This window comes from Misgurnus anguillicaudatus, chromosome 21 (genome assembly GCF_027580225.2).
Source record: "Misgurnus anguillicaudatus chromosome 21, ASM2758022v2, whole genome shotgun sequence".
NCBI classification, from domain to species: Eukaryota; Metazoa; Chordata; class Actinopteri; order Cypriniformes; family Cobitidae; genus Misgurnus; species Misgurnus anguillicaudatus.
The window spans coordinates 21097380-21114376 of NC_073357.2; the positions used below are offsets into that span (position 1 = coordinate 21097380).

The 16997-nt window shown below is 37.2% G+C and overlaps 1 protein-coding gene across 4 annotated transcripts in view; it reads left to right on the forward strand.

Annotated features, from left to right (window-relative positions):
• Positions 1-16997, forward strand: part of prmt3 (protein arginine methyltransferase 3) — a 153289-nt gene that overhangs the window by 11918 nt on the left and 124374 nt on the right. For all 4 annotated transcript variants that reach the window (XM_055195895.2, XM_055195888.2, XM_055195889.2 and 1 more), the window contains exons 6-9: positions 8586-8742; positions 9660-9804; positions 11546-11611; positions 12157-12278. In XM_055195895.2, the coding sequence (XP_055051870.1) occupies positions 8586-8742; positions 9660-9804; positions 11546-11611; positions 12157-12278 (490 nt within the window). The remainder of the gene's footprint in view (positions 1-8585; positions 8743-9659; positions 9805-11545; positions 11612-12156; positions 12279-16997) is intronic.

Consider the following 16997-nt stretch of genomic DNA (forward strand, 5'->3'; position numbering starts at 1 on the left):
ATTTTTGTTTACTTGGAAGAAAATATATTTTTATATGTCAAAAAAATGTAAAAGTAAAAAGTACACAATTTTAATGTAATTAGGTATTAAATAAATTTTAATATGCAATATTAAAGAATACACAGTATGATTATATGCTTTAGAATGTAGTTAAGTAAATTTTTTCCCAATACAAACATCCTAATAAAGCACAGATGCTTGGAAAATGTAAAAAAAAAAATTTTGCCACTCAACCCGGCGAGTTCTCGCATGGTCACGTGGAAAAGTGACGTCAATGCATACCCTATATGTAGGGGATGTAAAAGTAAGTTCAGACAAGTCCCTTTCACACATAGGGCCCTATCTTAACGATCTGAAACGCAAGTGCGAAGCGCAAAGCGCAAGTGACTTTGTGGGCGGATCTTGGGCGCTGTTGCTATTTTCCCGGCGGGAGAAATAACTCTTGCGCCAGGCGCAATCAATAAGGGGTTGGTCTGAAGTAGGTTCATTATTCATAGGTGTGGTTTGGGCGCAACGTCAAAAAAAACCAATCAGAACGCTATCCAACATTCCCTTTATACGCAAGGGCGCAAGTTCCATGGCGTGTTGCTATTATTATGACGGATTTACCATGCGCACGTCAGGAGCGGTTCACAGCCGAGGAGACCCACGTTCTTGTAAGAGCAGTCAAAGACAGAGAAGTTGTTTTGTATGGGGATGGGAGAAACCCGCCCAAATCAGCGTAGGTTAAACAGGCGTGAGAGGAAATAGCCACAATTGTCTCATCAGCTGGCATCCCCATCGTTGCGCCAAGCGCTACAATGATATCAGGAGACGGGGGAATCCCAAGCTTGCCAGCATAAATCGGGCACGCCATGTAACGCGAGGTGGATCTGCCTCTACACATGACCTGACACCAGCAGAGGACATCGCTGCGTCCACCCTCACCGCTGAAAGGGCTTGGGGCTTTGAAATCGGACCCAAGAAATGCAAGCAAGGTCCAACCCCAAAGTACACTTACAAACAAGTTCATATACATTAACGTTTCTTATGAAAACATTTTAATTATTATTTAGATAAAATAAACGTAATACAGCCACACAACAAACTTATAAAAATATTTTAATCGTTATTTGCATGATAATTTGTTAACGCAGCCACACAATAAATAAAAATTATCACCACAATGCTCACCACAATGATTTCCCTTATCTCATGTGTTAATATTTTTTATTGTAACAATTTATGATTTGCAAAAATAACTGTTGCATCTGTGTAGATTAGATAAGCAAAGTGTGTGCGCGTTGTGCACACTATACATTATGGTCAAGTATGCGCCCTTAAAATAGCATAATGAACCACGCGCAACGCGCCACTGACTTTAGACTTTTCTTTTTTGGTCAGTGGCGCAATTGTTTTTTGATACTGCAAAATAGCATCAGGGATGGTTTGCGCCGAAACAAGCCTCCTTTTTTGTGCAGGGAGCGCAAGTTCATTCCCTAGTTTGCTGACGTGCGTCTGTGGAGGGAAAAACCCGCTGAGCGCCGGTGCAAAATACGAATGATACATGCGTCACTGACAAAGTCAATTGCGCTGGGTGCAAGATAGGGCCCATAGTCTTTACTGGTAAATTGCATTTAACAGATCATATGTGAACAGAACCAGATGTAAGGGATCTCAGGTTTCGGAAGGAGAATAAAACTGCAATCGTTTCCCGGTTTCGGACACAATATGTCTGAGAGCGTTGCTAGAGTACGAATATATTGTATAGAAATATGGAGCGTTTAAGTGTTAACCTTAAATCAAAACTAAACAACAGATTTGTAAATGAAAAGGTTTAATTACAGTACTGACTTAAAGTTACAGTTGAAATGGTTACACTATAAATGCATGAAATGGTAAATAATACAAACAATTGACTGTTTCCAATGTATGTGAGATATTACCTGATAAGATAGAGAACAGAGAAAGAAAGTTTAGAAGAAAGAGATTCACACTTGAGAACTGAAATCTAGGCCTAATGGCCCGAACCCCAGAACTTAGGTGAAGAAAGAAAAGAAAGGGGAAAAGGCCAATGCAAAGGCAAAAGCTAAAATGCAAAGGCCCAGAGCTCATAAAAACATTGACCTTTATCCTCTCTCTTGACCATGTGACTAAACCTAACTTGATACATTCAAATTGACCAATCAGAAGATCACCTTTAACCCCCACTGTACTTGACTAAACCCAACATAATACATTCAAACTGACCAATCAGAAGACCATCTTTAACCCCCACTGTATTGGATAAACAGCTGTAACAATAGTCTTTGATCAGCACAGGGGGGTGTGCCAAGTTGTGACCAAGGAATAAGTTCCTTCAATTTTAATCTTACAATCCGCCCTTTGGCAACATGGGCTACACGTAAGAAGATCCATGATGACACAGTTCATAAGATTATGCTTTCAGTTGTGTGCAGTGGTCATCTTCAGACTTATTGTCTAAACTGGTTGCTGGTTGATGAGACTTGAAGACGTCCTTCTCCTTTCAGCCCTGCATGAAAGGCTTCACCGAATGGAATTGCACTTTTCATAGTTATGCAGATTTCCATCGATACTTCACACTTTCACAAGAACAGGCCCTGAAGGGGGTTTCACTTTTGTCCTTCTCTTTGAGGCAACACCCAAGATGTGAAACAGCAGGAATACTGTGATTCAAGCAAATGGCACAACAAAAAGCAAAGCATATGGCATTTGTTACTTAAGTTTTAAATGGTCAGATTGGTCTTCAGCCTAAATCCCTGTCAAATACAATAAAACATGGTCAAGGTGAGAATAAAAGGAAAAAATAATAAAAGCTCTTACATTGTTTTTGGAAAAATGTAACTACAATGCTTTTTTAACTTAGTAAATGTTATTTTCAACAACTGTCATTAGAAGCAACAACAACAATATAGTGTAACCAAATACATGATATTTAAAGATCTTAATTTTCCAGTATAACCATTATTAATGAAATGAACAAAATGAAAACAAAGGACATGATAGTTTTAAATGTCTTGCACAAAGAGCAAATTAAATGTAAAAAATAATAATGAAATTATTAAACATAGAAAATAACTCTTTATCAAGATTTCAGTATTTGAGACATAAAACTAATCAAACTTTTTGAAAAGAAACCAAAACAGATGCTTAAAATCAGACCGTTTGAAATAATGACCAAAGTGAGGCTAATTGTGTTTGCTATGTGATTTAACTGAGGCTATGTGTGAAAACCATGCTGCAACAAAAGTGAGAAAGTTAAGATTGTGATGCAAATTTGGTCCTGTTGTTAAAACAGGGAGCCATTTTAATAGAAGTATGAGATTGTAATTTGGCTCTGTAAATCTTCTCACACCCATGTTTTAGTTAAGCATGGTAAAAGTGCTACTGGATCCTGTTGTGAGGTAAAACATTTTCATTAATGCAATTATATAACACAATGTAGCCACATGGCATTTTTGTGCTCCTCTTTAGGGTCTTACTGCAGCTATACAGAGAATAGCAGAGTTTACCACTTAGGAGACAAATCTTTCAACATAGAAACACATACAACTTGAAACTTGTAGACAATTTCAAGAGCAAAAGTTATTCCATTAACACAAGACAACTGGTCTAGAATACATGTAGCTTCAACAACCTCTCACTTAAATGTTTTGTCTAACACTTACAATGGAAACAGTCAAGTGTTACAAGAAATTAACTTCATTAGCCTATGTGTACATATAGTACAACAAACAACTACAATTTGTGTTCTATAGAAACAACAATGCATTACGAACAATTACAAATCAGGAAATGCAAACAGGATCATCTATGAGAATGTTAAACACTTACTAACTGGCTGCTAAGCCACTAGCAAGTGAGGTTAGCAGCTGGAGTCCTTGCATGAACAATGCAGTTAACTCAGTAATGGTTTTACCTGCAAAACCAGATTGCTTACATCTGCCCTTAGAAAGTGATTTCCTACATTTCAAATAATAAGGTGGAGGTCTGCCCCTGCCCAGTGACCAGCATTTCTCCTCTGTATGGCCTATTTTATGACAGGAACTACAAAGCCTGTTCATTTTACCACCGGGTCTGTAGCTTGGTTCTACTGGAGCTTCAGGAGGTCTGTGACTCTCTAATGCTTCATTCACATCGTGCTGTTCTTTTCCAGCATGTTGATGCATCACCCCAATCATTGAGATAGGAACACTTTTCTGGGTTCTGGAAAATACATTCTCTTTAGTACAAGTAGCATCTTTTTTAGTCCCATAGCTGTTAAGCGTTTGGGGAGACTTAGTGTCTCGCACAATTAGTTTAGCCCTTACATCTGCAATAATGTCTTTATACTGCTCACACTGTTTAGCCAGGGCTAACTGCTCAGATGATAGTTGATCTATCTGAGTTTGAAGATTTTGGATCTTTGCCTCTGACTTTTGTAATTCAGCATTTTTGGTATTCAATTCAACACACTTAGAATTCAGGATAGACTTAACCTGTCCATCCATTTTATGTAGCTCCAAGCACTTCATGTAATTCAAAGCCTCAATGATTTCAGCATGTTTGGATTTTCTTTGTTCATTACCAACCATGCGCCACCATGTGAGAATATCATTAGTGGTAGCGTAGTAATCCAGACCCTTTCTATATAATTTAGAAAGTGTAGGTTCAACTTTCTCGCTCCATAAATCAAACAATATATCATTACTGAAGTTATTCCCTTCCATCCCCGAGGAGATAATCTGAAATAATCTCTAACTGTACAACAAATAGGATATTTAAGGTCCTTCTTATTTCTGTTTCACACAACTCAAGCAAATGGAGATTTCACTAACCATGCCATGAAACAATGAAAACAGACTTACCCACTGTGTGGTCAGAAGGCCTTTAATCCATTCACAGGATTAACTGTGATAAAGTCCTCATTCAGTTGATCAATCAGAGTAAAACTCAGAAAACTCACCGCAAGGGATCCCCGTACGGGCCACCAAACTGTAAGGGATCTCAGGTTTCGGAAGGAGAACAAAACTGCAATCGTTTCCCGGTTTCGGACACAATATGTCTGAGAGCGTTGCTAGAGTACGAATATATTGTATTGCAATATGGAGCGTTTAAGTGTTAACCTTAAAACAAAACTAAACAACAGATTTGTAAATGAAAAGGTTTAATAACAGCACTGACTTAAAGTTACAATTAAAATGGTTACACTATAAATGCATGAAATGGTAAATAATACAAACAATTGACTGTTTCCAATGTATGTGAGATATTACCTGATAAGATAGAGAACAGAGAAAGAAAGAAAGTTTAGAAGAAAGAGATTCACACTTGAGAACTGAAATCTAGGCCTAATGGCCCGAACCCCAGAACTTAGGTGAAGAAAGAAAAGAAAGGGGAAAAGGCCAATGCAAAGGCAAAAGCTAAAATGCAAAGGCCCAGAGCTCATAAAAACATTGACCTTTATCCTCTCTCTTGACCATGTGACTAAACCTAACTTGATACATTCAAATTGACCAATCAGAAGATCACCTTTAACCCCCACTGTACTTGACCAAACCCAACATAATACATTCAAACTAACCAATCAGAAGACCATCTTTAACCCCCACTGTATTGGATAAACAGCTGTAACAATAGTCTTTGATCAGCACAGGGGGTTGTGCCAAGTTGTGACCAAGGAATAAGTTCCTTCAATTTTAATCTTACACAGATGAGTGCTGTCAATTTAGCAAGAAAGATTGTGAGATTACCAGTAATTTACTAGTCAGTGCTATGTGAACGGAGAATAAGGACTAGCGGCAAACACTTAATGTGGTCTTAAAATATGACAAGGTGTAGCTGCAGTTCTGGACTACTATGTCTAATAAAGCAGCGGCAGAAACATGGCATATGCTGTTTAATACCATATTTGCACATTAACAGTAACACAACAAACTGACATGCTTACATTTTACTTGATGTGAGAAAGTGAAATAAGTAAAAAGCTATACCAAATTCAGTCAAAATGTTCAGAACTAAAACATTTCCAGAAATGCAATTTGAATAGGATTTTAAATCACATATGAATGTTAAAACAGATTTGTAATACTGGGTAATAAATACAAAATAAATAATTCTACTTAAATTTGTATATAAAGTTGAATCTCTGCCACATTTTCTTCGAAATGCATATATATATATATATATATATATATATATATATATATATATATATATATATATATATATATATATATATATATATATATAACCAGTGTTAACCAGTGATGATAAAAATAGTTTGCACATCACTGGTTAACAGGCTCATACTGAAGTTATAATTATCTGATTTATTCTCATAAATTGCTGTATTTATTATTAGTTAAATAATTAAAAAATAATACATTCAGAACAGGATTAGAATAGAATAATATTTTAAATAGGACGAAAAAACACAATCCTGCAACTAATATCTTAATGTCACATTGAAAAATATAATATCATTATCATAAAACACACACACACACACACACACACACACACACACACACACACACACACACACACACACTTTTTTGTTCTGTTTTGCTTTATAATTTGTATCAATTGTGTGTGTGTGTGTGTGTGTGTGTGTGTGTGTGCATGTCAGCAAGGAATGTGCCCTTTTAATACTTTGAGCACCTGCCCCTCCAAAGGTCTCTGCAAGGCCCTGCCTTGAGTAGTAAACCCCTATCACCTGTTTTCAGATGGAGCAGCATTTACTACACAATGCCATAGTTCACTTACACGCTGATATCGTATACATTATCACAGGCAATACGTCCGCGATAATGAATGCAAAATTGCCCCGATTATAAGTAAACTACTGCTTTGTGTAGTAAATGCTGCTCCATCTGAAAGCAGGTGATTGGGTTTTACTACTAATCACGGAACTGGCTTTATTGACGAGATGCGCAATGACAATCACATGCGATTTATTGTGCAGACCTATTTTTTATTAATGGAAAAGGCAGTATTAGTTAATGCCGTTGACGGTAAATGATTTGCAAGTTGATCAAAAAATGTAAAGTTATAGTTATCGTCTGGTGATGTGCACGCTAATATAGTTACCGTTATAGTTAACATTATAGTTATAATAGTTTATATATAGTTTATAACTTTACTGTGCCAAATACCCTGGATCTTGTATGTATTAATGTTTGTTGCTGCAAATAAATGATTTCTTTCTCCTGCTTTATATTTTTCTTATTACACAGATTTGTCTGAAAGCATATTATGGCATCTTTGCACAGTCGTACCAAAATTTTTTTATTTAACAATTTTAACTTGTGATAAAATCTAGTACTTTAAGCCCGGGATACACTGCACGATAATTGGCTGTCCCAGACGAAAGATTGCCATCGTGAAACTATCGTCGCGATTTCTGTGATCGTGGCTCTCCAACGGTGGTCCTATGTCGTACAGTGAGAGAGGTTCAAAGACGGCCGTTTTCCCGGTCTTGCGTCCAAAGATAGCCTACGATAGTTTTCTGGCAGTGTCAGAAATTCGGCATGATCACCGCACAGTGTGTTTGCTGCTATGACCTGCGCGCCGGTATTTGTTTACCACGAGCCCATGCTGGTGACGTTGCGCAACGTGTGACGCAGCCGCCGAAGCTTCCGTGTCATCATCGTACAGTCTACATGCCTCTCGTACCCGAGTTTAAACGATACATGTCGCACAGTGTGATAAGGTAATGATCTTATAAGAGGCCAAAAATCGTGCAGTGTATTCGGGCTTTAAGACGTTAAGTTCAACATTGGTTTGTAGATTTCAGCCTGTGCAACCAGTCAGTAGTACAACCATTGCAATTATCTCTAAATGCTATTTTGGTTTCATCAGATGTCAGTAAAAAACTAAAGTTGGACATATTTCGGGGGTTTTCATTTTGTATTGATTAGTGCAATAAAGATTTTTACGAAAATCTTTTATTTAGTGAATTTTATGTAAAATTAACATTAAAGTGCTTATGTTATATTTGCTATAATTGCTGTTTTTAAAAAGTTTTATGACAAAAGGAATCGCAAATTTGTCCACAAACAGCAGATTACTACAGTTCTAACTAACAGCACTTGAGGGTTAACACGGATATGAGGCCTCAAGAAGCTGGCTAATAAAATACTAAGAGTACATTTTTGCAAATTCTAGGAAAAGGGAGGTTACTTTAAAGATGGTAAAATATGACAATTTGCATTGTCAACACTTTTTCTAGTCACAACACAATTACCATAGTTAAATTTGTGTAATTGATGATTTTACTGTTGTTTTAAAACATGAAAGTAGAACTTTAAAAAGAATAGGTGACCCAAACTTTTGAACGGTGGTGTATTTGCATAAATAGATGCTTTGTTTGAGTTAGCGTTTAAGTGTGTAGAGACAATGAAGAGTATGTGTCAAGGTTTTTTTCTTCATATACCCAATATCTTAAGTTGTTTTCCTTGTCACTTTTTTGTGGATTTTAAGACCCAATTCTTTATAAAACTGACCATATTTATTGTAAAAAAAGACACTAGTACAAATATATTTGAAATTAAATAAACCACAGTTTTAGAACCTGGCATTTGTGATTCTCCCCTGTGTTTAAGATGTGGAAGAGCTAAGTGAAGTTACAGTTTCGATGTTGAGTCCCTCATCTAAAGATCAGGTATCTGTGCTGCTTCAGACAGCCAGACATGCTGAAGAAAGAGCTCACAGAGCTGAAGAAAATCTATCTCAAGCCTTGGAAGATCTGAACAAACTCAAGTCAGTATGTCACTCATCTACCCTCTGATAATACAAAATTGTTGAATTTGGTTACTTGTTGATTCCAGAGTACAGAACTTCTGTTGAGCAAAACAATATAGAATATCCCACAAAAAATTGCTTTGATTTTACAGTCACATTTTTATAATGCAGTGCATTTTCACTACATTGTCTGGTATATAATAATGCAAACTATGGGATTGTGAGTTTGTAAATTGTTTGTACTTATGTTCATATTTTTGTTTAAAGGGAATGTTTTCTCTATTTATTTATTCATCCAACCCATTGACATTGCAATGATTTTCAGGTTATGTCTCTTACTTGAGTTCTTTTTGGGGCTATATAAACATTTCTTCTAATTTCAGTTATCAGCAAACATCCTAAAATATAGTTTGTTCTGTTTGGGTTAAATAACATCATATTAAATATAAAAATATAGAAATATAATATGTAGAAATTAAAATAGTGACTTTTTTTATGTTATTTGCTGCTTGTATTCAGGAAGACCTTCTGTGTAGAACTTCACAGAATCTTTACACACTAGACAAACCAAAACCACCTTTTGTCTATTAAGAGCTTTTATTTCTTTAGAAACATGAATGTGGATTTTTTTCTGTACCATAAAAATGGCTTGTTTTCGGTTAAGGTGTATCACTTGAAAATGTGAATTGGTTGCAGCAGGGGGCAGCATAGAGTTCAGTTTTAAAGACACTCTGGGAGGTGAATAGAGGTGCAAAAAAAGAGGCGGGGCAATAGAAGTTAGAGATGGTGTAAAATTCCACTGCAGTGGTTAAGAAGTTAAGTAAGCACTCACATGTAGAAGCACGTGTGGTTACTGACTGTACAAGCACGTGTACTTGGTCTGATCAAACCTTCCTCTGTCTTAATGTATGTATGTGTTTTTTGCCTTGCTCCAGATTGTTGGCACAAGGTCTAGTGCTGAATGCAGACACAAGCCATGGCCCTTCCAGCTTTGGGCCCATTGCTGAGTTGAGAGATGATGAAGATGAGGCCTATTTTAGCTCTTATGGGCATTACAGCATTCATGAGGAGATGCTAAAGGTAGGTCTGTCCGCTACTAGCTATTACACCAAGTACTAGGTCACAAGCAAAGTGTTTTTATCAACTAAGACGCTGTGTCCCAAACCATCTATTATTGCAAAAAGCATAAACTTGAATAATTTTTGGTTTATTTTTGCTGTTTAATTGCAAAATTTTAACTCTTTACTTAAGCGGGGTTTTTTGTGTTTTGTTACTGCAGTAATGAAGGTTGTTGAGTGAACTTTTGGATCATTGGTTCTCATACTGCAGTATGTCCTAGAGGGGGCCAATGATTGGTGCTTTCTCTAACATGCATTAACTGCAGATCTGCGTCAGTTGAAAAACTCATTCTTTTGAGAGGAGGGGCAAGCTGTATGGCGCAGTGTTCACGCTGAATGTTTTTTTCTGTTCTATTTACCATCTTAAGCTAAAGAAATGGCAGGTTATTTAACCCTTTAGCAGCTAACATAACTTTGTATGTTAGTAAAGTGGAGCAAAGGAATGTTCTAGAATTTGAAAGGTCACTTAAATAAGTTTTATTATATAAAATCTTAGAACACAGACATTTTATTTGATGACTTTGTTTCTTTAGAACAGCCCTTAAGCAAAACTTAAATTATAATGAGTTGCTGTAACTGAGTTGCTGTTTTGGTTTAATTTGGCAAATGTTTGTGTATTGTGTTGAACCTTCCAAACATAGAAATGTTAGTAATTTCTGTCATAATGTGGAACTAATTCAAAATGAATCAAACCTAGGTATGGGCTATATATATGTTTGTTCATGTACCTGGTAAATATCACATTGTGGGGACCAACAAAGATAGAAATAACAGTACTTTTGTGACCTTGTGGGGACATGTTGAGGTCCCCATGAGGAAGCAAGTATATAAATCAAACAGAATAATGTTTCTTAAAATTTGTGAAGTAGGAGAAAGGTTTCTGTGATGGTTGGGGTTAGGGTTTGGGGAAGGTAATTGAATATACAGTTTGTACAGTAGAAAAACCATTATGTCTATGGAATGTTCCCACAAAACATGGAAACCAGATTGTGTGTGTGTGTGTGTATATGTATGTATGTATGTATGTATGTATGTGTGTGTGTGTGTCAGCTCACTGACAAGCTAAGCAATATCAAGTTCATAATAATGAACGAATTGCCTGTGATAATAAACGCAATATTGCCTAGCTTGTCAGTGAGCTACGGCTCTGTGTAGTAAAGGCTGCTTTATCTTTTGATGTTTTTTTTTAAAATAAACTAATCAAAATGTAAAATCTCTAACCTGAAATGTAAATGCTCTATGGTATAAGTGTGTTACTTAGTCTGAATGGCAGGTTAATTAGCCATTTCTGGCTGAAATTTTGCTGGCAAAGCAAGAAGTGTCAGGATCAGTTTCATTTAATTTTTCATTTTCACTCCCAACAACAGCTGCCTCCTCCCCTCTGAAAAATCATTACCAGTTACACATCCTTTCAATTGCTTTCTAATTTAATCTTGACTGTTAAAAATTAGATTTTTTTCTATGTTGCTTAAGGATTGTTCATTTGATTTCCAAGCGTGGTCCTTGGCTGAAACAGACTCATCAGCTATATCTGTGGTTAGTCTGTTTGAAGGCATAAGAATTACATTTTTGCTTTGAATGATTGGATCTTGTTCAACAATTTCTTTTTTCGCAGGGATGGGTACCTTCTCTCTTCTTAATCGAAAACAGAAGGGCAAAGCTGTGTTGTAACTTATCTTTTTGGTTATCTTGTTTTCTGGTAGGACAATGTGCGGACTGAAAGCTATCGAGACTTCATGTACTGCAACATGGATGTCTTCAAGGACAAGGTGAGTGTGAAAGTTTATGAAGCCAAGCAATGATCAGCCAGGCTCTTTCATTTGGTGTAGATGGGTGAAACAAGGGCCATGAGAGCGCTGATGTAAGAACTTGTCACATTATTCCAAGCTGACGTATTTTTTTAAGCAGACCCTTATGTACCAACTGCAGCAGGCTGATAACGGGGTAATGGCATTTCCATGCTCACGCACAAACACTATACTGGTCTGTATGTGAAATACACTTAATCTCAAATACAAACCATTAATTCTGCACTGACATTGAAGCAAGGCAGGATAAAGCTCATCTAACCAAAGTGAAAACTGAGGTCATGCGATGAGCCAAAGAGAGGGGGATGGGGGGCAAAGAGGGTCTTATCTTAGCCATCATGGTCCAGTCAGTGGCTTTGGCAAATAAGGGTTTAACCCTGTCAGTATGATAAATGCCTTGAGTGTCGTTATTACACATCTTCGCGCTCAAGATGGCAACGACAAGCTGGCAGTTCTTGGCAGTCACATAGCGTGGAAAGGTTATATGCTACTCCTTTAACCTGCAGGTGGTGCTTGATGTTGGTTGTGGCACAGGAATCCTTTCCATGTTTGCAGCCAAGGCTGGAGCCAAGAAGGTCATCGCTGTCGACCAGTCAGAGATCATTTACCAGGCAATGGACATTGTCAGGTGAGTTGATGTTTTGCCATAATAATTGTACAGGATTTTGGGTCTAAGGCCACGTTCACATTAACGCGTTTACAGAGTCTTATGTAAACAAAGGCATGAGTGCCACATTCGCATTCTTATTGGGTTTTTTCGATCATTGTGTATTCTTCTCTGATTTGTCAAGCCACTATGGTGTAAGCATTACACTACTAAAGGATGACAATGACCAGCATAAACGATACAATAACCTTGTAAACTATAACATGGAGACAGAGCTGCAGGGTTTGCAGAGTTTTAGCTGTTTAAATGCTCTTTTTAAGCACATTATGTGTTTATTTATGACACAATCACCCAAAACGAGCACATAAGTAGGCTACTACAATAACAGTTTTGGCCACTAATTAGAAATTATAATGTGACAGCTAGTTTTAATATGACAGCGCGTCATTTTCAAAGTGAAAGTGATTTTATTCCATTAAATAAAGGTTTGCGATGGAGGTTTTGCCCAAAATAGTAAACAGTGCCACCAATTATTGTCATAATTATTGTTATAATCATTTTTAGCATGGATCCTAATGGACATATTGTCTGTTTGAGTATTGCCGTTTGTTTCATATGTCATATATAGGATGGATGAAATGGAGTGGGTCAGACATAAATTTAAAGTAATGTTTTGTTGATAAGTTAAATATAAATAAATAAAAACATTATGAGGAACATAATGTGCATCTCTTTGATGCGTAACAAATACAACCCACTGTAATGCTTCCGCAGCTTTAAGAAAATGCCAAAACATGCCGTATGAACTTACACCAGGGGCTCAGTTATAAATTGCAATACAAACGCTGCAAGGGTTAAAACATTTATAACACTGTGGCTGCATACATGTGCAAGAGGTAAGCTTTTATTAAAGTACACACATGCCCAGTGTACATGAATAGTCATGTTTCATGTGTTTATGGTCATGTATAGTGTGGACGGAGATTGTTTCTGTAATGCCAGTATAGATGAGAATTGTTTTTATTTTAAAATGCCGTTTTAGAACAGAAATGCTTTAATGTAAACACCACCTAAGTGTACTTGTTTTATAAGGAAAAGGATCTACTGCTGCCTCTCTAATGGTATTGCTCCACTGGGAAAATAACTCTTTAAATTTAAAGAACCTAAATAGCTTTTCCTCTTCTAAGCACTTTCACCATTTCGGTTTTCAACATTTTTAACTTTAAGACTTGACAGTATTTGTAGGGCACTCAGTTGACACTTCTGTACCTTTACACTTATTTAGCAACCCTGCATCCAGGATTGTCTACTTTCTCATATAGTGAGTGAAAATAAGTATCAGTATGAGAATGAAAAGAATATCAAAATCCTTAAAGCTCCACTGTGTACTTTTTTGAGTTAATTCTTAGCAAAAACCCATGTTTTCTTTCAAAAGTATGTGCTTATTCATGTGTAATTACTTCCACCCCACTAATCAAAGTATTCTCGTAAGTGTAGAATCTGCTATTTAAAATACATACGGTCGAGTCGCTCGACTGGCGCATCCATGTTGTGCCTCCATCTTTGAAATATAGTCGCCAACGAGGGACATTCCTGAAATTCAAGCTCCGCCTTTCGCGCTTTCAGACTACACTCACGCTGGCCGCTAGCTGAAGCCTCCGGAGGTTGCATGTGTAGGCGGTAAACGTCATCGAGACAGTCTTATTTCAGAATATTAACAATTATAAAGCTGACAATTATTCTAAGTTAATTGTTAATTGTAAAATGTAATGCTCAGTTAATTTAATAAACCAGGCTTGATGACGTATGCAGCCCGGATATGCAACCTGCGTAGACTGAATCCTTCGGATTTTACAACAGCCGCACACCGTGATGATCCCGCGATCTAATGCTTTGATTTGAGGCAGATTTGAAAGCCTGTTGAAGAACTATTCTCGAGGACATTAAAACACGTCGCCAAGGAACCTAAACGGGGATTCAAAATGACAAGGCGACAGGAAAACATCAAGACCAAAGTCAATATTGGAGTAAGTTAATGTTAGTTTACCAAGATCATGAGGCTCAAGGGAGACAGAAGTTGCATACTTTCTATCTTCTCCACAGGTAATTCAGCATATTCGTTTACATCTATATACAGTCTATGTTGTAAACTTGAAGTTTTATAGTTCTTTGGCTAACTATAGCATGGTTATGCATAACACTTGTTAGTGTAACCACGCATGTGCTTTAATGTGTTTGAACAGCCACACGCCGTCTCTCTGCCCATTTATGTAATCTGAGGTACTGAGATAAATGTTTTTCATCTGTTCTGACCTCGAAACAAACACACGGTGTACAGCGCTATTTTTAGCCTTTCATTGATAAAAGTGTCTGATCTGCGCGTCTTTCGTTTCATTTTACAAGCGTGTGAAAGTTGAGCAGTCTTATTTCACCAATATCAGAGAAAGCTCTTACATATACACAGACATGTAACGCTTACTTAAAACATAAGCATTGGACTCTGACATAATATTAGTTCGCGTCCATTTAAACCCGTCATTACTCCCGCTCATGATTAAATGACAGGAGAGGGACTCGTCCACAGACCATCTCCTCAGTAATCTGGAGTGAAGCTGTCGAAAATGAACAAAAAAAGATGGATTTAAACACCAAGTGTAAACGTAATGTGTCTCTCTCATCCACTTGTGATCTGATCGACGAAAACACATCTTGATACCAAGTTTAACAGCCCCTGTGATATTTTTCCTCGCGTCGATGAAAAAGGAGTGTCTAAGCTACGTTTATGGTTGCTTTTTGTATGTGATTTTAAGCGGACATATCATGACAATCAGACTTTTTCCATGTTAAACATAAATCATAAATTTGCAAAAGGACATTGCAAATTGTTCATTTTTTTCATTGCTTTTGCTTTGTAGCTACTGGAAGCCATGTTAACCTTGGCATGACACGGCCGGGACACCGTACGAGTTAAAACGCGTTCTGAATGGGGGGGGGGCTAGAAAGTTATATTCAGCTGGTTGTCATATAGACTTTCACAGCTAGATGGGAGTAGAGCCTACACAGTGGAGCTTTAAGTATGATTGATGCCACGACAGTGTGCACGGGTGTTTTTTACAGAACCTATCATCTGAAAGAGAGGTAGTAAAAAACGTGATGTGCAAAAATCTATTTGTGGCGGTCCATTTTGGTTTTGTGACGTTGGATTTAGCCCATTTAAAGGGAAGAGTGAACGGCATTTACTGTGTTCGCCTAATGTCTTATTTCACATTAACATTTAAGCATTTAGCAGACACTTTTATCCAAAGTTACAAGTTTTACAATTCTGAGACGATAACTGAAGAGAAAGAGGGTTAGTTAATTTTTTTGATAGAAGAGGTGTGTCTACTATCAGTATCAATTTGTCAAGTATATTTGGAAAAGATGAGTTCCATTTCAATATGGTTCACTTTGTATTGCGTCAGTTAGCTATGCCCTATGTAAGTCTGGGGTCGAACGCTATAAAGCCTTACCTTTATTTTCCTTCAGCGCGATCATCTCTCTGCTCCGAAGAAGTTGTTTTTACTTGCCGTTGACTTAAGCCCTGCAGCGGAATCCGCGCCCCGGCATTTTCCCCTGCCTTTTTCAGGTAAAAGCAAATTCTGCTTTTCTCTAAAAGAGCAAGCGTGCTGCTGTATTAGCACCTGAGCAAGCGGCTTATGCCAGCCCCTCTGCAATGAGCCCCTCTGCAATGTGGGAAAACTTCTAGGAGGACAAAAACCCTTGATAGAGATTAATATATATTTATATATATATATATATATATATATATATATATATATATATATATATAAACACGATAGGGATAGGAAACGGTTAAGCGGATTAAACTGGTTCAGCCGGTGGTCGTTGGTCGCGTATCAGCGAGCATCACGTTGAAGGACAGCCAGTAGATCAGGGGTGTGATGACCTTCACAGCAGCAAGAACTGGGTCTGTTTGTCTTATTGTCCTTGGGGTAGAGGACAAGACGGGAGAGAAAAACAGAATCCTATTAGTGTAGGGGCCGTTCGCATGTAATGCAAGTGTCATACAGTATTGTGGTTTAAAATCCGCTCGGTTCCAGACAGGCTACCTATTGCGGCATACGTATATTACCCAGATGAGTTATGTGAATTCGTTGTTCTGGAAAAACTAGCTATTGCGGGATAGGTACATTTACTTGACATTTTATGTGAATGCTGTGTTAAAGAAAAATGTCTTAAGTTTAGACTTAAAATGATTGACTGTGTCTGATACTCAAACATTATTTGGTAAATCATTCTAGAGCTAGGGGCTAGATATGAAAAGGATCTACCACCTTTAGACACTTTTGATATTCTAGGGATAATTAATTGGCCAGATTTTGTGATCGCAGTGTACGTGATGGATTGTATTCTGATAGTAATTCTTCAAGATACGAGGGTGCTAGGCCATTTAAGGCTTTGTAGGTGATTAGTAATATTTTAAATTGTATGCAATATTTAACTGGTAGCCAGTAGGGGTATCACGGTTTTATGGTCACGGTTTTCGGTTCAGTACGGTTATTGTTGTTATTTTTTCTTTTAATTTTTTAACACTCCAGAAGAGTATTATCTTACTAATGTATTAATTATCCATATTTTAGGATACAGTATTAAAAAGTTATATCATGTAATTATGCACAAACTGAATTTGACTTTAAGCACATTATTGGGGCCATCTCTGAGGAAAGCCAGGCGAGATTT